This window comes from Vigna angularis, chromosome 1 (genome assembly GCF_016808095.1).
Source record: "Vigna angularis cultivar LongXiaoDou No.4 chromosome 1, ASM1680809v1, whole genome shotgun sequence".
Taxonomy (NCBI): Eukaryota; Viridiplantae; Streptophyta; class Magnoliopsida; order Fabales; family Fabaceae; genus Vigna; species Vigna angularis.
The window spans coordinates 28,396,280-28,415,427 of NC_068970.1; the positions used below are offsets into that span (position 1 = coordinate 28,396,280).

Sequence of the window (19,148 nt, forward strand, 5' to 3'; positions counted from 1 at the left end):
CAAAACATTGTGAAGTATTGATTACTCTATTTAGTTTGTATTGACTATGAATGGAAAGCTATGTGAACTAGTTGATTCAGTTTTACAAGTGCAAGAATGGCAACTTGCTTTTGCTGTGAGAGTGGCCAATTTAAAGTCTTTCTACCAATTATCACAAAATGGGAAAAAGACAACGCCACGTGCACCCTTAAAGCTACTTGCTTGGGCACGTTACATGAATCTGTGCTCTAATCATAAAATGAATTTAATTTATGAAAAGGATAGCAAGTCATTTAAATTCTGCAATGGTAAACTAGCTAGTAAATTGGTTTGACGTAGTAATGGTGTGTTTTTCGACAAAATTTTCTGCAAATATTTTTAGAAGAAAAAAATATAATAAAGTTCTATATAATTAAAATTAATCTATATATAAACTAATTTATATAATTGACCCATGACTCATGTACCAGTTTTAACCCATTTTTTTTAAAAAAAATTCTCTTTTAGAAATCTCTTAAGTGAAGATAAAGAAAAAATTCAACCCTCTAGTTCCTTCTTAAGTGAGTTAGAATCAGGACTAAACTGGGTTTAACTTTACTATAAAATTTTAATTAACTTTTAGAAACAATATCATTTATATACATATAAAAAATTATATATTTTATTAGATAGTTTAATATGTTATAATTTTATTATATTTAAATCAATATTTTTATATCATACTTATTGTAACATCTCATTTAATAGAGTAATCTACTAAGCAAAATATTATAGATTTGATAGAATATAGCATATAAACAAGAAAACATGTAATTTATCGTTACAGTTATATAAAGTAATAACTATATCAATAAAAACACATATTTTTAGAACCTCCTAAACATAGAATATCTCAAAAGAGGTATATTGTTATACAAAACGTCTAAGTAATTATATATCAACATCTATATACTTATCTATATGCTAAACTCCAAATATCACTCGATCGTATCGTCTAGCTCTATCAATGGTGGGCTAACACCTACAACATCCTCTGCTCACACCAAATGATGATCATTGCCAAAGAGATTGTAGCACACACAACCAAACAACACAAAAGCAAGGGTAAGCTAGTATACAAAGAAATCAACATATTATAATTCAATATAAGAAACCATATTTCAACATCCATAACAACCTATCAAACACATGATCATATCATAGTTTAACCTCTCCACTAAATGATTCGGATCCGACAAAATTCATTGAAGGTTTGTACCTATTGTAGTATTTATACTCTGCAGAATCATAAACTAGGGTCACACGACCTACTTTTCCATGAGGTTAATCTTTCCTTACACGACCCAAAGGGTCAGGGTAAGACCTTATGTCATTCTCTCAGCCACCCCATTCACTCGACATGAGTTGAATGGTTGGTAGAATATTAGGATACCTTATCTCCAAAGTCTCATTATCAAACATTCACCACAACTGACTTAAACACAAAATCTCTCCTTGAGATTCTTATCACATCACCCATCTTTCATTCTCATAACATACTCATCATCATCGTATTCATCAACCACAAACATACCCACAAACATGTTCATAAATCATAAATATACGTATTCACATCTCCATTAATCACCTCATAATAGTCATCATTATCATCACATACTCAAGGTATTTCAATTATAAAATCATTTTTAATATTCTGGAAATCACAACCACACCATAACATAATTTTCCTTCATATTAGCTCGTTACACACTCTAGGCAAGAAAAACAACTTGGAAACCCTCATCAACAGCTCCGGAAGGGTTCAACCACGCCCCCAAAATGACCTAAAGAACGACAAAACGGATGTTTGGAACCCCAAATTTGATATTGCCCACAACTTAGTTCTTGTCAAATAACGCTTCATCAGGCGACTCCTCACCTAGACGATCTCTTACCAGACGATCTCTTACCTATACAATCTCTTACTAAGACGACTCCTTGCCGAACGATCCCTCACCAGACGACTTTTACCCAAACGATCTCTTACCAGACTACTCTTACCCAAACAATCTCTTACCAGACGATCCCTTACCTAACGATCTCTTACCAGAGATCCCTTACCCAGACGATTTCTTACCAAACGATCTACTAGATTTTTGTACAATAAGAGACCAACTAAGCCCTAGGTGACCCCAAGACAATTTCTAAAACTGGAGACTTTCCTTTAAACCATGATATTCGAATCTTACTCGTCAAAACCCTCATTTTTATGCCCAAAACTCACCCTTGTACTACTTTATTCCATACCCAAGTTTTGTAAAAGCATATAAGCTCAAACTTACTAAATCTACATTCACAAATTCATCAATAAACAAGTTTTAACAATAACAAACCAGACCCCCAACATGCATCAGTTTTCAATTCAATACACCACCTTTCTCATGCACCCAATCATACCAAATTTCACAATTTAATTAAAATTCACAACTCAATCATCACATCATTATACAAACATCAAATATTATATGCATACCAAATCCAACCAAACAAACTAGCTTCCCTTACCTGGTTCACGCTCCGACAATTTCAAGAACTCTAAAATTTCTCCTACAGCTCCAAGATTTCTATTTGTTCCTACAATTTATGAGAATTTGATTAGAGTATACCCTTAGTACCACTGATCATTAGAGAGTCTTAAAGAAGACTCAGACCCCAAAAGAGTGAAGAAAACCCCTATATGTAAAGACATCGAACTTTAAAAAAAATGGCAAAAATCGACTTACTCTATAGATGAAATCAATTGGCTAAAAACGAAGATCTCGTAACAAGAAACCCTCAGGCGGTCTTTGATCTTCCAATAGATGGATAGGGAGTTAGAATTTCTAGAGAGAAGGTGAAAACAATTTAAAGAAGAAAGATTTAGAGAGATAAAGTTCCATAGATAATGAAAATCCAAATTAAGAAATTCTATTTATACTCTTGATACTTTTGAAATAAAATAATGGAGTATCATTATTTAAAACACTCTACCACATCCAATACCAGATTTTTTAAGGTCTTACATTCTCCCCAACAACAAAAATTTTTGACCTCAAAAATTGAATTTATTAGGAAATAGGTATGGATATGACTTCCTCACATCCTCCTTTAACTCCTAAGTAGATTCACATGTTCTCCTGTCCTAGACTACCTTGACTAAACTGATTAATTTTCCTCTAAGTGGTTTCGTTTGGCAATCCACAACACTAACAGACAACACGTCCAACGAAAGGTCTTCCTTAACTTACAAATTATCAACTTCCAATACATGAAATGAACTAGGCATGTACTTTCTCAACTAAGATACATGGAAAGCCGAATGAAGATTAACTAGTTGAGGAGGCAAAGCAATTTCATAAGCTACTGGTCTAATCCTTCTCAAAATCAGATATTGACCGATGAACTTAAAAGATAGTTTCCTCGAGCAAATTTCATAAGCTATTGGTCTAATCAACCATAGAGTCTTGATGGCGAGGAGCAACAACATTGAAAAGATAATGACAAACACCATAAAGATGTTGAATACCATTGGTGTATAACAATTTGACATGTTCCCAAACTTCAGAAAATTTGTTATAAGAACGAAAAATTTGTTTTAATAATCTAAAATATATAATAAGTAATTCGTCCTACAACGTCAATCAAAACAAATACAATAATTTTAGAAAACCCAAAAAATAGTAGAATACATAATTGAGCAAGAAAACATGAAGTATAACATAAAGGCATTGTATTTGTGCATCTTTTTTCATCGAACACTCCTCTACATTCACCAAGAACCTACACCAGATGAACACTTGCACATAGAAAAAGATGTGTTGTTTTACGATAACCCTTGATTATTAGTGAAACCTCATAACATAAAATGATTGAGCATAATATTATGTTCTACATGTTTTAAACGAACAATATGCATGACAAAGAACATAAACACTAGTTTGAATAAGAAAAAGTTTTTGTTGAATACTTATTTGTGATCCAAATTCTCCTCTACATCAAGTATTGTATTTCTAAACATAACTTCATTTTTATGTGCACAAATACTCGAAATGATAACCTTCCTTGACCTTATTCGTAACTCACCTTATGAAGTACTTTGGAGTTGAAACTTTTTCATTAGGCAGGTCAAATTGACAACACTCGATGAGATAAACCCCTTTTTAGTAACTAGCTTGGTAATTAATTGTAGTAGAAGCTCTATAGACGCAAATAAATTAATTAGAGTTGTGACAGTTCTTTTAAATTCCTTTACTTTTATGTCCAAGTAAAGGACCCTGTTTTCCAATAATTATTGTCGGAGAAAAAACCTGCAAATATCAAAATAAATAAAATTCAAAATGTAGGGTACTCAAATAATATCCTTTTGAAAATTACATTTATGTTGGATGGAATGTAAACACCAAAATACATTTGTAAACATTATCCATTTATAATATATTTGGATGGAATGAACTGGCCTAGAATGTAGTTAGCATCTTCTGTTGTTTATATCACTAGTGCAGTCAAGAAAAACGACAACAATTATTTTCGCTTATAGGCAGCGGTTCCGCAACTGAGGCATATACAGGCGAGGCGAAAAGGGATAAGCTTTTTATCTCGGTTCTGAACCGAGACAAAAGGGTTCAGATTCTACCTCGGTTCACGGACAACCGAGGCAGTAGAGTGATTTTAATTTTTTTAATCTCATAGGCGTAGCGTCTAACACCTTTATACAAATATCAACCAATTTTAGTCTCACAGACCCAAAAAGGTCCAAACCGCGAGCCTCTTGGCAACAACCCATTGACAATGCTTGTTCTCGCTCAACCATAATTTCTTTCCAAGCAAACTCCAACCTGCACTAACAACCCAGATTTTCAACCCCAATCATCACTATCCACCCCAAGACCTTTCCCAACGAGCAATCAGAAGCCGTAGAGAAAACTAAGAAGTAGAACCCCCAATTCAAGAGGCGAATCCAAACCGCAAACATCAACCTAAAGATGAACATCGAGACACATGAAAATTCCCAACTCAGAGGATCACGAAGGAGAACATTATCCATTTCGTCATCCACCTGCAAAGAAACAGAACCAAAAACCCAAGGAAGAGAAACTCAACGTCGAGACTAGAAACCATAACTCGACAATACCTCAAGGTCGTAAACACGATTCCACTTGACTGCGAAGACACTGGAGCACTTCGTCGTCGAGAAGGAAATGACGCAAAATGCAAATCCAACGCCTAACCGCCACCACGCCGCTGTCGTCGCGTCCTCGCCGCGCCATGAGAAAAGAGTTTCCTCCCGATCTCACAAAACTCCGCCAAGCCCAACTAAAATGAAAGGAAGAACACCTCCCAAAGTCGCGCCATTACTACTCCACCGACTACGCCCTCACCGCACCGTCGCTACGCTCTCACTTCCATCACAACATCGTCGATACTTTCTTGCCGCCATCACAACGTCGTCGTTGATCTTTTTCACGAGAAAAAAGAGAAGAGATGAGGTGCTTCCCTTGCCAACCTCTCGCGTGAGACACTGAAAATCCATGGCGGGTTATTGAGAATGAGACATTTGGGGAAAAGTTTCCTCTTTCACTACCCAAAACCTAAGTTTTTCTAGCTTGACGAATTCCCACGGTCCAAGCCCAAGAGGCTCGCCAACCGCTTATTAGAAAGGTGTCAGACGCTATGTCTGACTTAATTTCTTTGTATAGGCTTATATGCCTCGGTTCATCCTGCCACCAAAAAGGTACTAGGAGAAAGGTCTGACTTAGGTGTAATATCTATGGGGTTAGGGATGACAACGGGTCGGGTCGGACACGGATAGTGCCTACTCGCAACTCGATCCGCATGCAAAAAATCGTACCCGCAACACGACCCGCTATCCGCTGGATATCCGCATAAAAAAAATTCGCGGATTTTTTTCAACCCGCAGATACCCGTTGGATACCCGTTTTCAACCCACAAATATTTAAAAAATATGTTTTGTGAACTTTTAAACAAGGTTTAAATTAAATTACAAGTTAAAGAGAACAATTTAATATATTTGCTACATATTAAAAAGATACAATGTAATTTTTAAACAAGTTAAAGAAAATAAATATTGAACAACTTTTGAGAAAAAAAAGATGAGGAAGAAACACCAGTAACTGAAGTCTCAATTTAGTCACAGGATTAACCTACAAATACCTATCAATGTATGAAACAAAGAGATAAAGAATTTCCAAGAGAATGCAAACAGGAACTCTAAACCCAAATTTCGAAAACGAACGCAGTTACAAAAATCTCCAAACCGCGATAAGCACTAGGGTCTTCAAAAATCCAATATGCATTAATGAACTAAAATCCAAAAAAACTCAAAACACTCATTCAAATCATAACCCCAAAATCACGTCACCAATCAACAAGGAAGAAATCAAGAAACAAACTCCCAAAACACGAATCAAAACGTACAAAAGAAACCCCTAAAATTAGAGAACAAATAAAATCCTAATTTCAAATCCCAAATCGGAACAAAACCCCAATCAGAACCAAGAGAGAGAGAGAGAGAGAGAGAGAGAGAGAGAAAGAGGGAATGGAGCCTACTCCCTGCACAAGCTAAACCAGAAGGAAGAAGAAAAGAGTCATCCGTTAAGAGAGAATTTTCTAATGGGATTTTATGAATATGTCTAATATCTCTTTTAGGGTTAGGTCAAAAGTAATGTAACCCCTTTTTTTCTTTTTTTTTTCTTTTAAAAAAAGTAATTGAAATGAATCCTAAGTCATTGTTATTAAAATTTACCTTTTTCAAGAGTAATAAAAAAAATTAATTTTAAAAAATATTAATTAAATTTTTATTATTTTTTTCGGGTAACGGGTATCCACGGGTTGGATAGTATAATACCCGCATCCGACCCGTTTAGAAACGGATATTAAAATACCCGCTACCTGTTACCCGCGGGTAATAAATATCCGCGGATAGTAACTATCCATCGCGGGTTTTATCTGTAGATATCCATGGGCGCGGATTTTTTTGTCATCCCTATGTGGGGTTTATGCCTCGGTTTACCCTGCCAACCGAGGCAGTATGCTTTTTAGGCATTGGTTGCTTGACAACCGAGACATATAGTGTTATGAAAATTACGAAACAGCCACCGCGTTTTGATGCGCTTCAGTTTTTCTAGAACTGAAACGTAATGTGAGAGTTAAAAATGCGATTTTTACTATTGCATAGATGATAAAACAAGAATAAATAAACTAGTTTTATCACATAATATATTCTGGAAATTGAAGGGAAATAAAGTAGGAGTATATGCCTTTAAGTTTTTGCATTTAAATATGGAAAAAATTCCTTCAACAACACCTCTAAAAGAGGTTTCCTAGAATACCCTAAATAATTCAAAGACTTATGTAGTAACAATGAAACTAACAACTTTTAGAAGGAAACTAATGATATGACAAAAAATAATATTGCAGCTAATTTAAATCTGCTGAATATTTCTTATGTCTTTTACTATTTTACGAACAATTTCATTTTTGTTTTTATGGAGAAACTTTGGGGTGAAGGAATCGTTGTCCCAGTTCAAGACCATGATCGAATATTCTTGAATTAGAACTCAAGTTTTGTGTTTGCCATTAAAAGAGAAGGAGGGAGTCAACTTCCCTGACCATATTAGTTTATTATTATTAAAAAAGTTATCGAAATTTATTAGGAATAACAATGTTGGACAGATTATGGTTGTTTTACAAGAAAAAAGTGTAAGATAGATTGAGTATTTTAATCTGTTAGTCCCCTTAGGTCCATCCATAACCAACACCACATGTGGGTCTATAACAATTTATATGCATTTGGTTTGCATACTTCACATTAACTTAAATTCCTAAAATCCAACAACACCAATACAAGATGTGGTGTGTTTTCTTTTAAGTAACTTGTTCATTCATATTTTTTTTCTCGAGTTCATCCAAATATACTTTGGTCATTTGCATTTCATTTATCCAAAAATAGTTTCTTCATTCGTATTCTTATCTTATTTCAATCTAATTTAACGTCATTTTATTTCTAATAGGTTTGTACTTAAAAATTTTAAATTATAAAATTATGAATGTTACTTATTTTAATAAATGAGTTTATACAAATTATTACTTTTACTAATTTAATTAAAATAAAAAAAATATTAAAACTTGTATGCAGACCATAGATCAAAAGTTACGCAAGACAAACTAGAAAAACTAGTTCACATTTCTTATGTGAGACAGGTCAGTTAAGTTTGCTTTTTTACGAACCAAAACAAGACATACCGTTTTTATCCCTAATATTAATTAATGTTATACTTGAATATAGGTATTACTCTAAAATTATTGTGTTTGTTGTATTTCTATTTGTTTAATTTCTTTTTCAAGTTGCTCCTAACTCGTTTTAAGAAATTATAACATGTAGTTTATTCATTAGGTTAGTGGTTTGTGATATAAAAAAAAGTGTAGTCCAAAATGTACGACTTCACGTAGAAGTCAATGAAGTGACTCAGTAAATGTGGCTTGAACATGTAGAAAAGTCTATAATCTCTTTTAAGAAGCAATTTCACCTACCTTTCTGATTGAAGCATGTGCAAAAATATAAAATAAAATGACATGACTATTCTCGTAAACCGTTAAAGCTTCCGTAAGCACAATGTTCTACATATATCAAACATTCAAAAAAAAAAAACCCAAAGGGACGCATGCACGCAATACCCATTATGTCCATTCACAAACCTCAAAATGTATCTTTATATTTTATTTTATTTTTAAAATAAATTATTATTGTATTTCTTTGACATGCTCTTAGTTTGTCGGGTCAATTATTTCAAATTAGATTAATTTAATAGAATCTTTGAATTTTTAACGTACGTTTATTATTAAGTAAATTTTTACAAGTCCAGAAAAATAAAATGAAAATGAATCCGACTAATTTAGTGAAAATAGTAATATTCGTCGATTGACGTTTAAATAAAATGAAGCAGCATAAGCAACGAATGAAAAGTTGTAGAAAGATGAAAATCAACTTGATGCAAGTAGACCCTTTCTTTTGCGAGTCAAATTCACATATTGAACTTATAGAGCAGTTTGTTCAACATCAACAACACAAGTAAGTAAAATATGAAGAACTAGTAACCTTCTCCGTCGGCACGGTAAATAGACAGAAGAAAGCAAGTGATGAGTGATGATAATGAGCGTATGAAAACATTGATTTAGGAAATTATTGTAATATTATGATTTAGAAGAATAGATTGAGGGAGAAAAGGTAAATTACAACAAGGGTGTATCCGAAAACCTTGGAGAAGTATCCAATATGGATACATGGGTAACATGTACATTTGACACTGTTGGGAAAAGAATATGTAATTATACATTTTCAAGAGGTAAGGTGAGAAAGTAGGTAGTCATGGCCTTCCTGAACCTTTTCTTGTATTGTTTAGGAGAAACTATTGTGGGGGCAGCATTCCTTGGACCACCAAGAATCCCAGAAGCCTTCACCCATGTCTCTAAATGTTTGTCCCATGTGTATTGTCTCATGAAATCAATGATCCCCAAAACCAACTCCTTCCGCTCATCATCCACCCCAACCAGCAAAGAATAGTCCATAACATCAACAGACTGCACCACAAAAAGAAACTTCATTGTAAAATGCTAGATCAAACTTTTAACCATTCAAGGGAAGTTTGCAAGTAAAAATAAATCTTACCGCCAAAAAGGATGTGTCATTCCATACAGCTCTTTCCAGTCTTCTCTTGGCCCTACTTCCAAGAAATATTGGTTTTGTTCTCAATGCTTCTAACAAATTCATGTCCAGCATCACTTTGTTTGTCCCAGTTGTGTCTGGATTATACCTAGATCTTTCTGAGCCCTTCAGATCATATACCCTCGATATATTTCTCTTGTAAAACAGATTCTCCATTACCATCAGATCTATTTTTGTTTCCTTTCCACCTTTTGGGTATTTCACACTTACCTGCCACCAAAACAAGAAACATTATAAACAATTAGTTTTACATCCATCCATTATAAACAATGCCTAATAATGAGTTCTCACCTGATAAATACCAAGAATTTTGGCTAGGCAAGTTGGGCCCCCGGAGTTCAGGGCATCCATCAGGTATTTGAAATACTGAGGTGCAAATTCTACAAACGACTCCAGTTCTGTCTTCGTCACTTGTTTAATAATAAACCTTTCATCCAATGACTTGGCAAAATATACATTACTTTTCCCCCCTTGCGCACTCCATCTCCGGCATCGGCTCAAGGATCGCACAAAATCAACCTCACTAGGGCAGCACTTTTTCCTAAGTGATTCAAACTGCTTAGCAAAATAACAAGTGACAGAAAAATTCACTTTACCTCCAGCCCCCACTGAATCATCACCAAAGGAAATTTGCAAGTGTACAGACTTTTTGGGGTCCCAGAGAAGAGAACCAACAACAGAAGATGGAACATCTTCTGGCCCATAACTACTACCATAATTTATATAATCCAAGTCCAGGCTACCCCATGCAGAAAAGCTGGAAGCAGCTAAATCTTCTTTGCTTCTCTCACGAGCAATCCAGCTACCCTCAGTCAGATCTGACTTACCAGACACCCAATCTTCATATTCCTTGGAACTAAGGGCATAGGATATTATACTAGAGTAATCATTGTCATAGACAGCAATGACTCTATCACCCTGATAAGTTTGGGAAAGCAGCAATCGAGCCCCTTCAGCTATGGTAGACACAGAGGAAATGAATGCTGGAGTGGAGCTCAGAATCAGATTTAGTTTCTGTGTCTCCCATGGCAACATTTGAACATAAGATTGCAATATGTTAGAGACGGGGTCTCTGACCATATTACCATAATCTCCAGAAGCATGAAAGGATCTAAGTGTTGATAAATGTAAAGATGAGGGCAAGATTTTTCTGATTCTTTCATGAACTCTTACTGCTGAATCAAAAGAATGAACTCTCATTGGCTGTGTCAACCTTCTAAAAGGAGGGCTATCATGTTGATTAGACTGCTGAATGCTTCCAGCTGGGACAGCATTGGCTTGAGGTTGATCCGTTCCAGTCCATGCAGAGTCTATTTTCTCAGAAAGATTGGACTCATTCCGTGAGATACACTCGGAAAATGTTTTGTTAAGTTCGACATCTGAATGTACTTTCTCTCCCTCAATATAACATGTCAATGATCCCGAAGCACAAGGTTCAAGTGTGTCATCTGGCTCTGCAAGCATATTACTCTTGTGAGACTCATGCAACTTTGAAAGCCGGGTATTATTCTGCTCTGATCCACAGTCAATATTCTGATCCTTGTGAAATGAATCAACTCTTAATTCCTTAACATCTGCACAAAGTTCATTTTCCTGTTTAACCTTGGAGCTAAAACTTCTTTTAATGAGAGAGTCCAATGAGTATAGTCGGTGATCCCAAACATGTGAACCAATAAGAAGAGATCGCCTCAGGCGATTTAGTTCCAGAATGTCTAATGCCGTCTTCCCAGGTTGTGGAGCTACTATGTCTGACTGCAGCAAAGCCTTCGTACAAATGCATGAGAAAAGAGGAAGAAAATTAAAGAAAATACATACAATTGTATTTAACAGAAAAACAAATAATGAACATACAACACTTGCACACAATGAGGTTCTTCAAGACCAAGTACAATAAGACAATTAGATAGACAGCATATATAAATTAGTAGGCTCACATGATAGTCACTTCTTTCTCTTCGAAGCATATCTTTGAGATCAAGTATGTGGTTCTGAATGTCACATGTATCTGATGATTCATTTCCAATACTAGCAGATACAATCTTTGCTTCCAGCCGTCCAAGCACATTGGATATCTCCGCATACAATGTTTCCACTTTAATAGAAAGCTGCAAAAAAGAACAAGGTGAAATTAAATGTTTACGCCAAGGAGCACATTAACTAAAATTTAAAGCTACTCTGTAATGAAAATACGCACATGCATACACATACACACACATATATTCAGAACTACGTTTAAAATAGCACAGTAAATAGTAATAGTTGCTTTGATATATCACCTCTTCAGCCTCCTTTCTAATAAACCCCTCTTGGATATGGCCAAATTCCAACACAGATGGGGGTAGATGGACAGAAAGAATATCAATAGGAGAATACCGGAAGAAAGCAACCATGCTCCCAAACCTGTTATACATCAAGTTGTTTGTAACGTTTCAATTATTGACAACCAGCATAAATTACATAACAAAAATAAATGATTGGTGATACATTGGCTGGATGACTTACCCATAATAACGCAGGCAATCCCTCTGCAAGGAATGTCCACAGGTTGCAACTCGGTTTGCAGTTGCATGGTTTGAAAAGCTAAGCTCCAAGAACTTTCCAAAAGATAATCCCCAAGCCGCATCTGACATGACAACTCTTCGAGTTGCTGGCGGAACTCCATCCTCAAATGGACACCTCAGACACCGGTGCCACATCCAAATCTTACCGTCTCTTTCCCCTGGTAACTTCACCGAGGGAAGGCGTTTAACATTGATTGTGAGATTTCCTTGCAGGTGAGTAAAACAAAGGACATGAGCCTCTGCTGGCTCTTTACAAGACTGACAGCAGCATGCCTGAAAAAAGCACTTCATGTCAGTTCACTTCAGACTTAACTAGTATCACCAAAACACAAGTAAAATCTACACACCTGATCAAACAGATCATCACGAAGATATCTTCCAAGCGGCTTATCAAAAGAGCCATAAAATTTTATGCGCAGCAACCTGGTACGTTCACATACAGTTCCTTTTGAAACACAATGACTTGAAAAGTATACCAATATACTCTGATGACCATCAGTGGCAGAAAAGTATTCACCAGAGAGCTCATCCTCGTTAGTCTTGTCTTTTGCTGAGTCAACAACTTCACCACACTCCCTCTCCTCTTGAACCATGGTTTGAAGTAAACCTGATTGCGAAAAGTCTCTTGAACTAAAAATAGTGTCTCCGTCTGACTCATTGGGCGGATGTATATAATCAGAATCTACAGTCAAATTAGAAGTTAAATTATTATAGTATGAATCAGAGAGTACACTCTCAGTTCTATAATCTGCCATGGTGTCTGTATATGAATGACAACTAAGATCATCAAGATGCTCCGGCCCAGATCCCAAAGTTTCAAGTTTTAAATCAATGCCAACAATGTCTTTCACTCTAGAAGCATCGCCAACCTCTGATTGGGGCATGCTTGTAGAAAAGGTGTTAGACATCATGGAAATATCAGTGTCAGCAGTTGCACTCTCAGGCATGTCAGTAGAATGTTTTACTATCATTTTAGGTAGGGAAGCACCCTCATCAGCAAGGAATGAGGTCTCAAGAGATAAGTGGTAGGCTGCAAAAACAGCATATTGCACAACATGTTTAATTTTCTTTAGTTCTTCCCGACATGTGCCCTTCAGCAAGACCTGTAATGAAAACAAAATCAGAAACAGATGCTGAGCTAAGTATAGCAAAAAGTAGTATTTGTTTGGTTAATCAAATTCAAAAGTTTTATCAATCCCATTATACATTCGTATCCACATCATACATATAAAGAAACATGTAAAAGAAACCATTGAAGAAAATAAAAGGAAAAGGAATACCGTGCAACCCAATCGCCGTGGACAACCTTCAAAAAACATTAATGTTTTGGATGGCTTCCGGTTTAACTGATTAGCGGTCTCATGATCTTCCACCATTCTGTCTAACCGGAACAACTCACAGTGCCCCAGACGTGCTTTAGATAAATTATCCACTGATGGAGTGATAAGAGCACCGGTGCACCGAGCTATACGCTCCAACAAAGGCTTTTTGACATTTAACACCAAGGAGATTTCCTTTGCGAGCAAATATTCTTGGGCACACGAAGCTACAGTTTTTTCTACCAGTAAAACATTTGGTCGAAGAGCCTCAATTTTTGAAATGACCATCTTCAAATGATCATTTTCCTGCCAGCATTTACAAATCAGAACTTCTTTCCAAATATAAAAAACTGTAACTACAAGACATAAAACTCATCAGTCATGAAGGTACCTGCTGTAGCAATGTATCAAAAGAAGCCAATTGATTTGGAACTTTCTGATATTCTAGAGCTCCTCCTAAAAGGAGTAATCTAGGATTTTTGTATTGAGAGGTCATGCGCTTGTGCTTAATATTTTTTGTACAAACTACACCTTTGATAAGGGTGCTGCAAAACAAAACAAAAAATTATAATTCAACGTTGATTGGAGAATCCCATAGAAGCGCCAAGAAACAGGGAACCGATTTATAAGGTATTCAGGCAAATTATAAAACACATTACCTCTCACTTGGCCTTCCAGATGCTATACATTTGACCTTTACATAATCACCAGGATCCATACTGCCACCTTTGCTCGTATCAGGCCTAACAAAGTTAGCAGCCTGCCATGCTACCGTTGCAACTATGTCAAGCCAGTCATCAGAATCATTTTCATTACCAACTTTAATTCCCTCTCCTTGTAAAAGCTGTGAAACAAGAGCTCTAAAATGCCCTTCGATGACAGCTCTTAAAGGTTCCTTGTTTCCATCATTATGTTTCTCCTTTCCAGCAAACATATTAGATAGACTGCTACTGGATGAGAAAATGGCCCCTGAGTCACCAATATCATCATCCTCATCATCATATGCAAAGAAATTACCTTCGGCATCATCATTTTCATCATCAGGTGGTGGGGGGAACCAAATATGACCATTGTTTTCAAAATCCAATGGTCTCTGCATATTCTCATCCTGGTTCCGGAAAATAGACAAGTCATCTGAAAAATAAGCAGTAGTATATGCATCCTCGGTCCCTTGTTCAGGCTTTCTTAAAACAGCCATACTTTGTTGACTAATGGGACCATCATTCTGAGGGATGGGGCTTTTCTCCTGCTCCTTCTGTACAGGAATCCCAGCCCAACTAGAAGTAAAACCAATCCTAGAAGGGCTATCTGAAGGACTTGAGCCCACAGAATTATAGTTGTAAGTGTCATGTCTAGCACTAACGCTACTTGAATCTATATCTGAATAATTATCACAATATGTACGTGATTGGCTGAGAAAGTCCTTCCCAGAATCCTCCATCCCCTCTTCGTTACTCCTACATTTACACACAACAAATATCAAGCACAGGGGAATATTAAGGAAGGGCTACATAAATTAATTATGCAAGTCACTTGGAGTTTCACACAATTGTAAAAGATCATTTGTTCCTAAACTCATGGATAAGAAAGCATATATGTGAGAACATATATTATATTCTTCAATTAAAATGTCAATGAAAATTTACCCTCCCAATTGGAATAGTCATAGATAGATCATGGAACATCGTCATGCTCATATGTGTGAGAACATATATCTATATTCATCAATTAAAATGCCAATGAAAATTTACCATTTAAATTGCAATAGTCATAGATCATGGAATATCATTATGTTCGGATATCAGATAAGTAATAACTTATTAATGCCCTTCCAGATAATGTAAAACAAAAACATGTAACTTTCTGTAACAAAGATAGAAATATATTACCTGAACGTAGACAGATGAGTAGATAGCGACGAAGGGTGAGTAGCAGATGAAGTCAAACTCTTGTTGACTTCAGAACAAGGATAATACCCATAATCATGGTCATGAAAATAGCGTTCAAAGTGAGATCCCTGATTCAATTCAGCATTCAGAGGAGAACTGATCCTATCACTCTCAACACTAAAGCATGGAGAAGATGGCTCAGGACTTTGTCTTGGACTCTCTTGAGGAGAGACAGAAGGGTGCACTTTCTCACTACACTTCCTCTGGCCCTCAAAACACATCCTCATATTGGCATCCAAACAAAACTTGCAAGAACGAATAGTTTCCCTGAATCCCGTGTTCCCAGATTCAAGATTTGGGAGATCACAAACCCCGATGCATTTCCCACAGAACCAACGACCACAGCTTTTGCAATTGTATCTGTGCTGAATCATCTCACTGAAATTCCTATTGCACTCACAACACATTTTGCTGCCGCTATGGTGCATATCAAATTTCTCAGACAAATAACACAAATCACTTCCTCCCCAAGAAACCCAAGACCTTACTTTTTCTAGATCTAATAGTGAGCTATCAGGTATTCCCATATAAGATGTAATGACCCAACAAAGAACTCAACCACTGCCTCAAAACTAAAACAAAAAGAACTCTACTTTCCCCTTCAGTATAGGGATTTTCTTTCACAAGACCAAAAACATAAAAAGGAAAATCCGTTTGGCACCAGAATACTGATCACTAAAATTGTCTAAAATTAAAAAATCAAGTGATGAGTATTGGTAAACCCACGATAAAATTAGGGGGGTGACTGTATTTTTTTTAAATCAAATTAAAAATAATTTCTATTTTTTTTTAAGTTTTAATTTTGCAAATCCTCCAGGGAATCAAATAATATCAAAGGAGGAGGCAACACTATAACGACGAAAATCTAGGATTCACCCATCAATCAATATTTACACGGAAAAATAAAATCCTACCAGAGGAATCACAAGAACCACCGAACAACAATGTTTTTATTTCAAACACCACAAACCAGGAACGCGAATCTGTCTCCAAACACAGCAAAGCAAGGAAAGCACGAAACTTTGAAATGCTAATGAGACCCCACAACACTAACCGATCCCTAGATCACCCAGAATGTACTGAGGAACCGATTCCAGCATTACCCCCAACAAAAGAAGTAAGACCCTTAATTGGAAACGAGTTTATATTTCTGTTTAGAGCTGAAAGGTGAAGTCTTAGAACAGAACCCCTAAAGACGAAGAAAGAGAGAAGAGAAAGTGTGAAGGAAGGAAGAAACTTTAAATGATGGGAAGAATTAGAATCAAAAGGAGAAAGAGAAGAAGTACGGAGAAGGTTCCCTTTCTACCGGAATAGGCTCGCATCTCAAACAACAACAACGCCACTTCCCTCTTACCCATCTTTCTCTCCCTCACTGCTTTCCTTTCTTTTCTTTTCCCTTCAACCTCTCTTCCCACACCACCTTATTATTATTTTATTACTTTATAACAATAATTATTATTATAATGAATAATTAATGTTTGAGTCAAAAAAAATATTGAATAGTAAATGTCATTCATTTGTTGATTTCTAAAAAACAACACGCAAACCCTCCCTCATGTTTACTTTTTAATAAAAAAATTAAGCTCTAATAAGTTTTAAATAATTTTTTTTATTTTTCGAATTTTAAATAAATATTATAATTATAATAATCAAGAATATTTATCACTTTTAATTTATTAATTTTCGGTAAAAAGAACACCCATTACTCTCGCACACCCTTCGAATAAAATATGCTTTATCTTTTAAATTTTAAATATATATGTTTTTATATTAAAATTAGTTTTATAGTTACAAAATTCTATGAAGAAATACAATTTTTTATAATTGTTTTTTTTATCCGACAAGAATACAGTAACATTTAAAAAATATAGAAATATTCTCATAAAACACAATATATCATTATTATTATTATATTTTTAGATTTAATGTTTCGATAGGTCCCTATTTTTGTTTAGAATTTCAAATAAGTCCCTTTCTTTTTTTTGCGTCTCAATTAAATTTTTATTTTGTGAAAATTGCATCAATTAGACCATTACCGTTAAATTAGACCTAGCAGCGTTAATGTATACTTGATGTGGCATAGTGGACTGTCTTTTTAAGCGAAGTGGCTGAATGATGTGGATTTGTGTTATTTTAAAATTATTTGAAAGTTTAAATTATGTTAAAATTATTTTATTTTCTCTCTTCTGTGCATCCATCTTCATGAAAGTTTAAATTATTTGACTTTTTATCTTCTTCTCTTCTCTGCATAGATTGAAACTGATGTCTGCAACTAAAAAAATTGCTCATAGTTTTCCCTTGATTTGTCACCAATTCGCGGCTTGATAAGCCACCGGCGACATTCTCTTCTCATGTTTCCTTCTTCTTCCTTCCTCATCAAGCACGCGTGCCCCCCTTTCTCCTTCTCCCAATATACGAGTCATACCTTTCACCTGAAGCACTACCGGTTGAATCGCCTCCAGCAACCGCACCAGCTTCCATCGGCTGCATCCATTATTGCGTCGAGCTCGTTGCGGGCGACACCATTCCATTTTTCTTCTACTAAGCCCCAAATCGGGATCCACATGTAGCCTCTACCGAAGACAACACCGCGCCGCTCGGGGCTTCAGCCACGACCACGCTAGTCCTCCTCCATGTCACCGACATTTTTCCCCTCTACAGCACCACCGCCATTTCGACGGCGATTGGAGGTGGTCAATGGCCATTGGCACTCTTATGTTTGCCCTTTGTGTGATTTTACTCTTTGATCATATTAACATGTTTTTCGGTGTTATTTTTTTCAGAATAGGTTGATTTTTGTTGAGAAAAAATTGATCTTTTTGAAATGTTCAGAGCAAGCGAAGGAGGTTGGGGAAGATGTTGGGGGGTTTGAGAAGTGAGGAGGGGTGCGGTGGGGTTGTTGTGAATGGGGATGGGTTTTCTAGCATTGAAAAGCAATGTTTGGGTGATGAAGGGGCTGTTAACGGTGAGGAAGGAAAATATGAACAGTAAATATGATCAATCATAGTAAAACCATATTAATATTGGGTTGGAATTAATGAATGGGAAGAGAAGAAGATTAGAACTATAGGGGAGTATCTGTTTGTGTTTGTGAAAAATCATGATGAAAAAGGCAACAATTATTGATGCCCATGGAGAATGATAGAGGAGAAATGGAAAATGGAATATGAAGTTGTGATGATGAAGATGAAGATTGGTTGTGTCTAATGTTGGAGGGGAGTTGGAACGGTGATGGTGAAGAGGAATTTTTGGAAAGAAAAAATGGAAATCGAAATCTAATAGAATATTTCCAGTTTTACCAGATTTTTTTGTTGTAATTACTCATAGAGATGAAATAATTATTTTCTTTTTTCAGTTTCTAGTGAATGAAAGAGAAGATAGAGAAATATAAGGGGAAGAGGATTTCAATTTCTGGTGAATGAGAGAGAAGAGAAAGAAGAGAAAGAAACATATGAGGGCAAAGAAAAAAATAAAGAGTCAAATAATTTAATTTTAAAATAACTCAAATCCACATCATTCAACCACGTTAATAAAACAGACAGTTCACCGTGCCACGTCAAGTCTACACTAACGCTGTTAA

General features: G+C 35.8%; 1 protein-coding gene across 2 annotated transcripts; it reads right to left on the reverse strand.

The window, feature by feature from the left end:
- Positions 1 to 9,161: 9,161 nt before the first annotated feature.
- On the reverse strand, positions 9,162 to 16,976 carry LOC108342837 (putative 1-phosphatidylinositol-3-phosphate 5-kinase FAB1C). Of its 2 annotated transcripts, none has more exons than XM_017580687.2 (11): positions 15,509 to 16,976; positions 14,279 to 15,076; positions 14,011 to 14,164; positions 13,581 to 13,925; positions 12,648 to 13,403; positions 12,242 to 12,573; positions 12,016 to 12,139; positions 11,674 to 11,844; positions 10,031 to 11,491; positions 9,683 to 9,949; positions 9,162 to 9,594 (listed from the first exon to the last, which is right to left on the reverse strand). In XM_017580687.2, the coding sequence occupies exons 1-11, from the start codon at positions 16,093 to 16,095 to the stop codon at positions 9,343 to 9,345; spliced, it is 5,247 nt and encodes a 1,748-aa protein (XP_017436176.1). In that variant the 5' UTR covers positions 16,096 to 16,976; the 3' UTR covers positions 9,162 to 9,342. The 2 variants fall into 2 exon arrangements, with proteins under 2 accessions (XP_017436176.1, XP_017436175.1); XM_017580686.2 differs by having other exon boundaries at positions 10,031 to 11,503.
- Between the last annotated feature and the right edge of the window lie 2,172 nt (positions 16,977 to 19,148).

Coding starts and splice junctions, on each gene's coding strand:
- LOC108342837 (XM_017580686.2), bottom strand. CDS start 16,095: ATGGGAATACCTGATAGCTCACTATTAGATCTAGAAAAAGTAAGGTCT. Junction 14,165..14,278: donor TCTGGAAGGCCAAGTGAGAG/GTAATGTGTTTT, acceptor TTTGTTTTGCAG/CACCCTTATCAAAGGTGTAG. Junction 12,574..12,647: donor GTGATGATCTGTTTGATCAG/GTGTGTAGATTT, acceptor TGCTTTTTTCAG/GCATGCTGCTGTCAGTCTTG.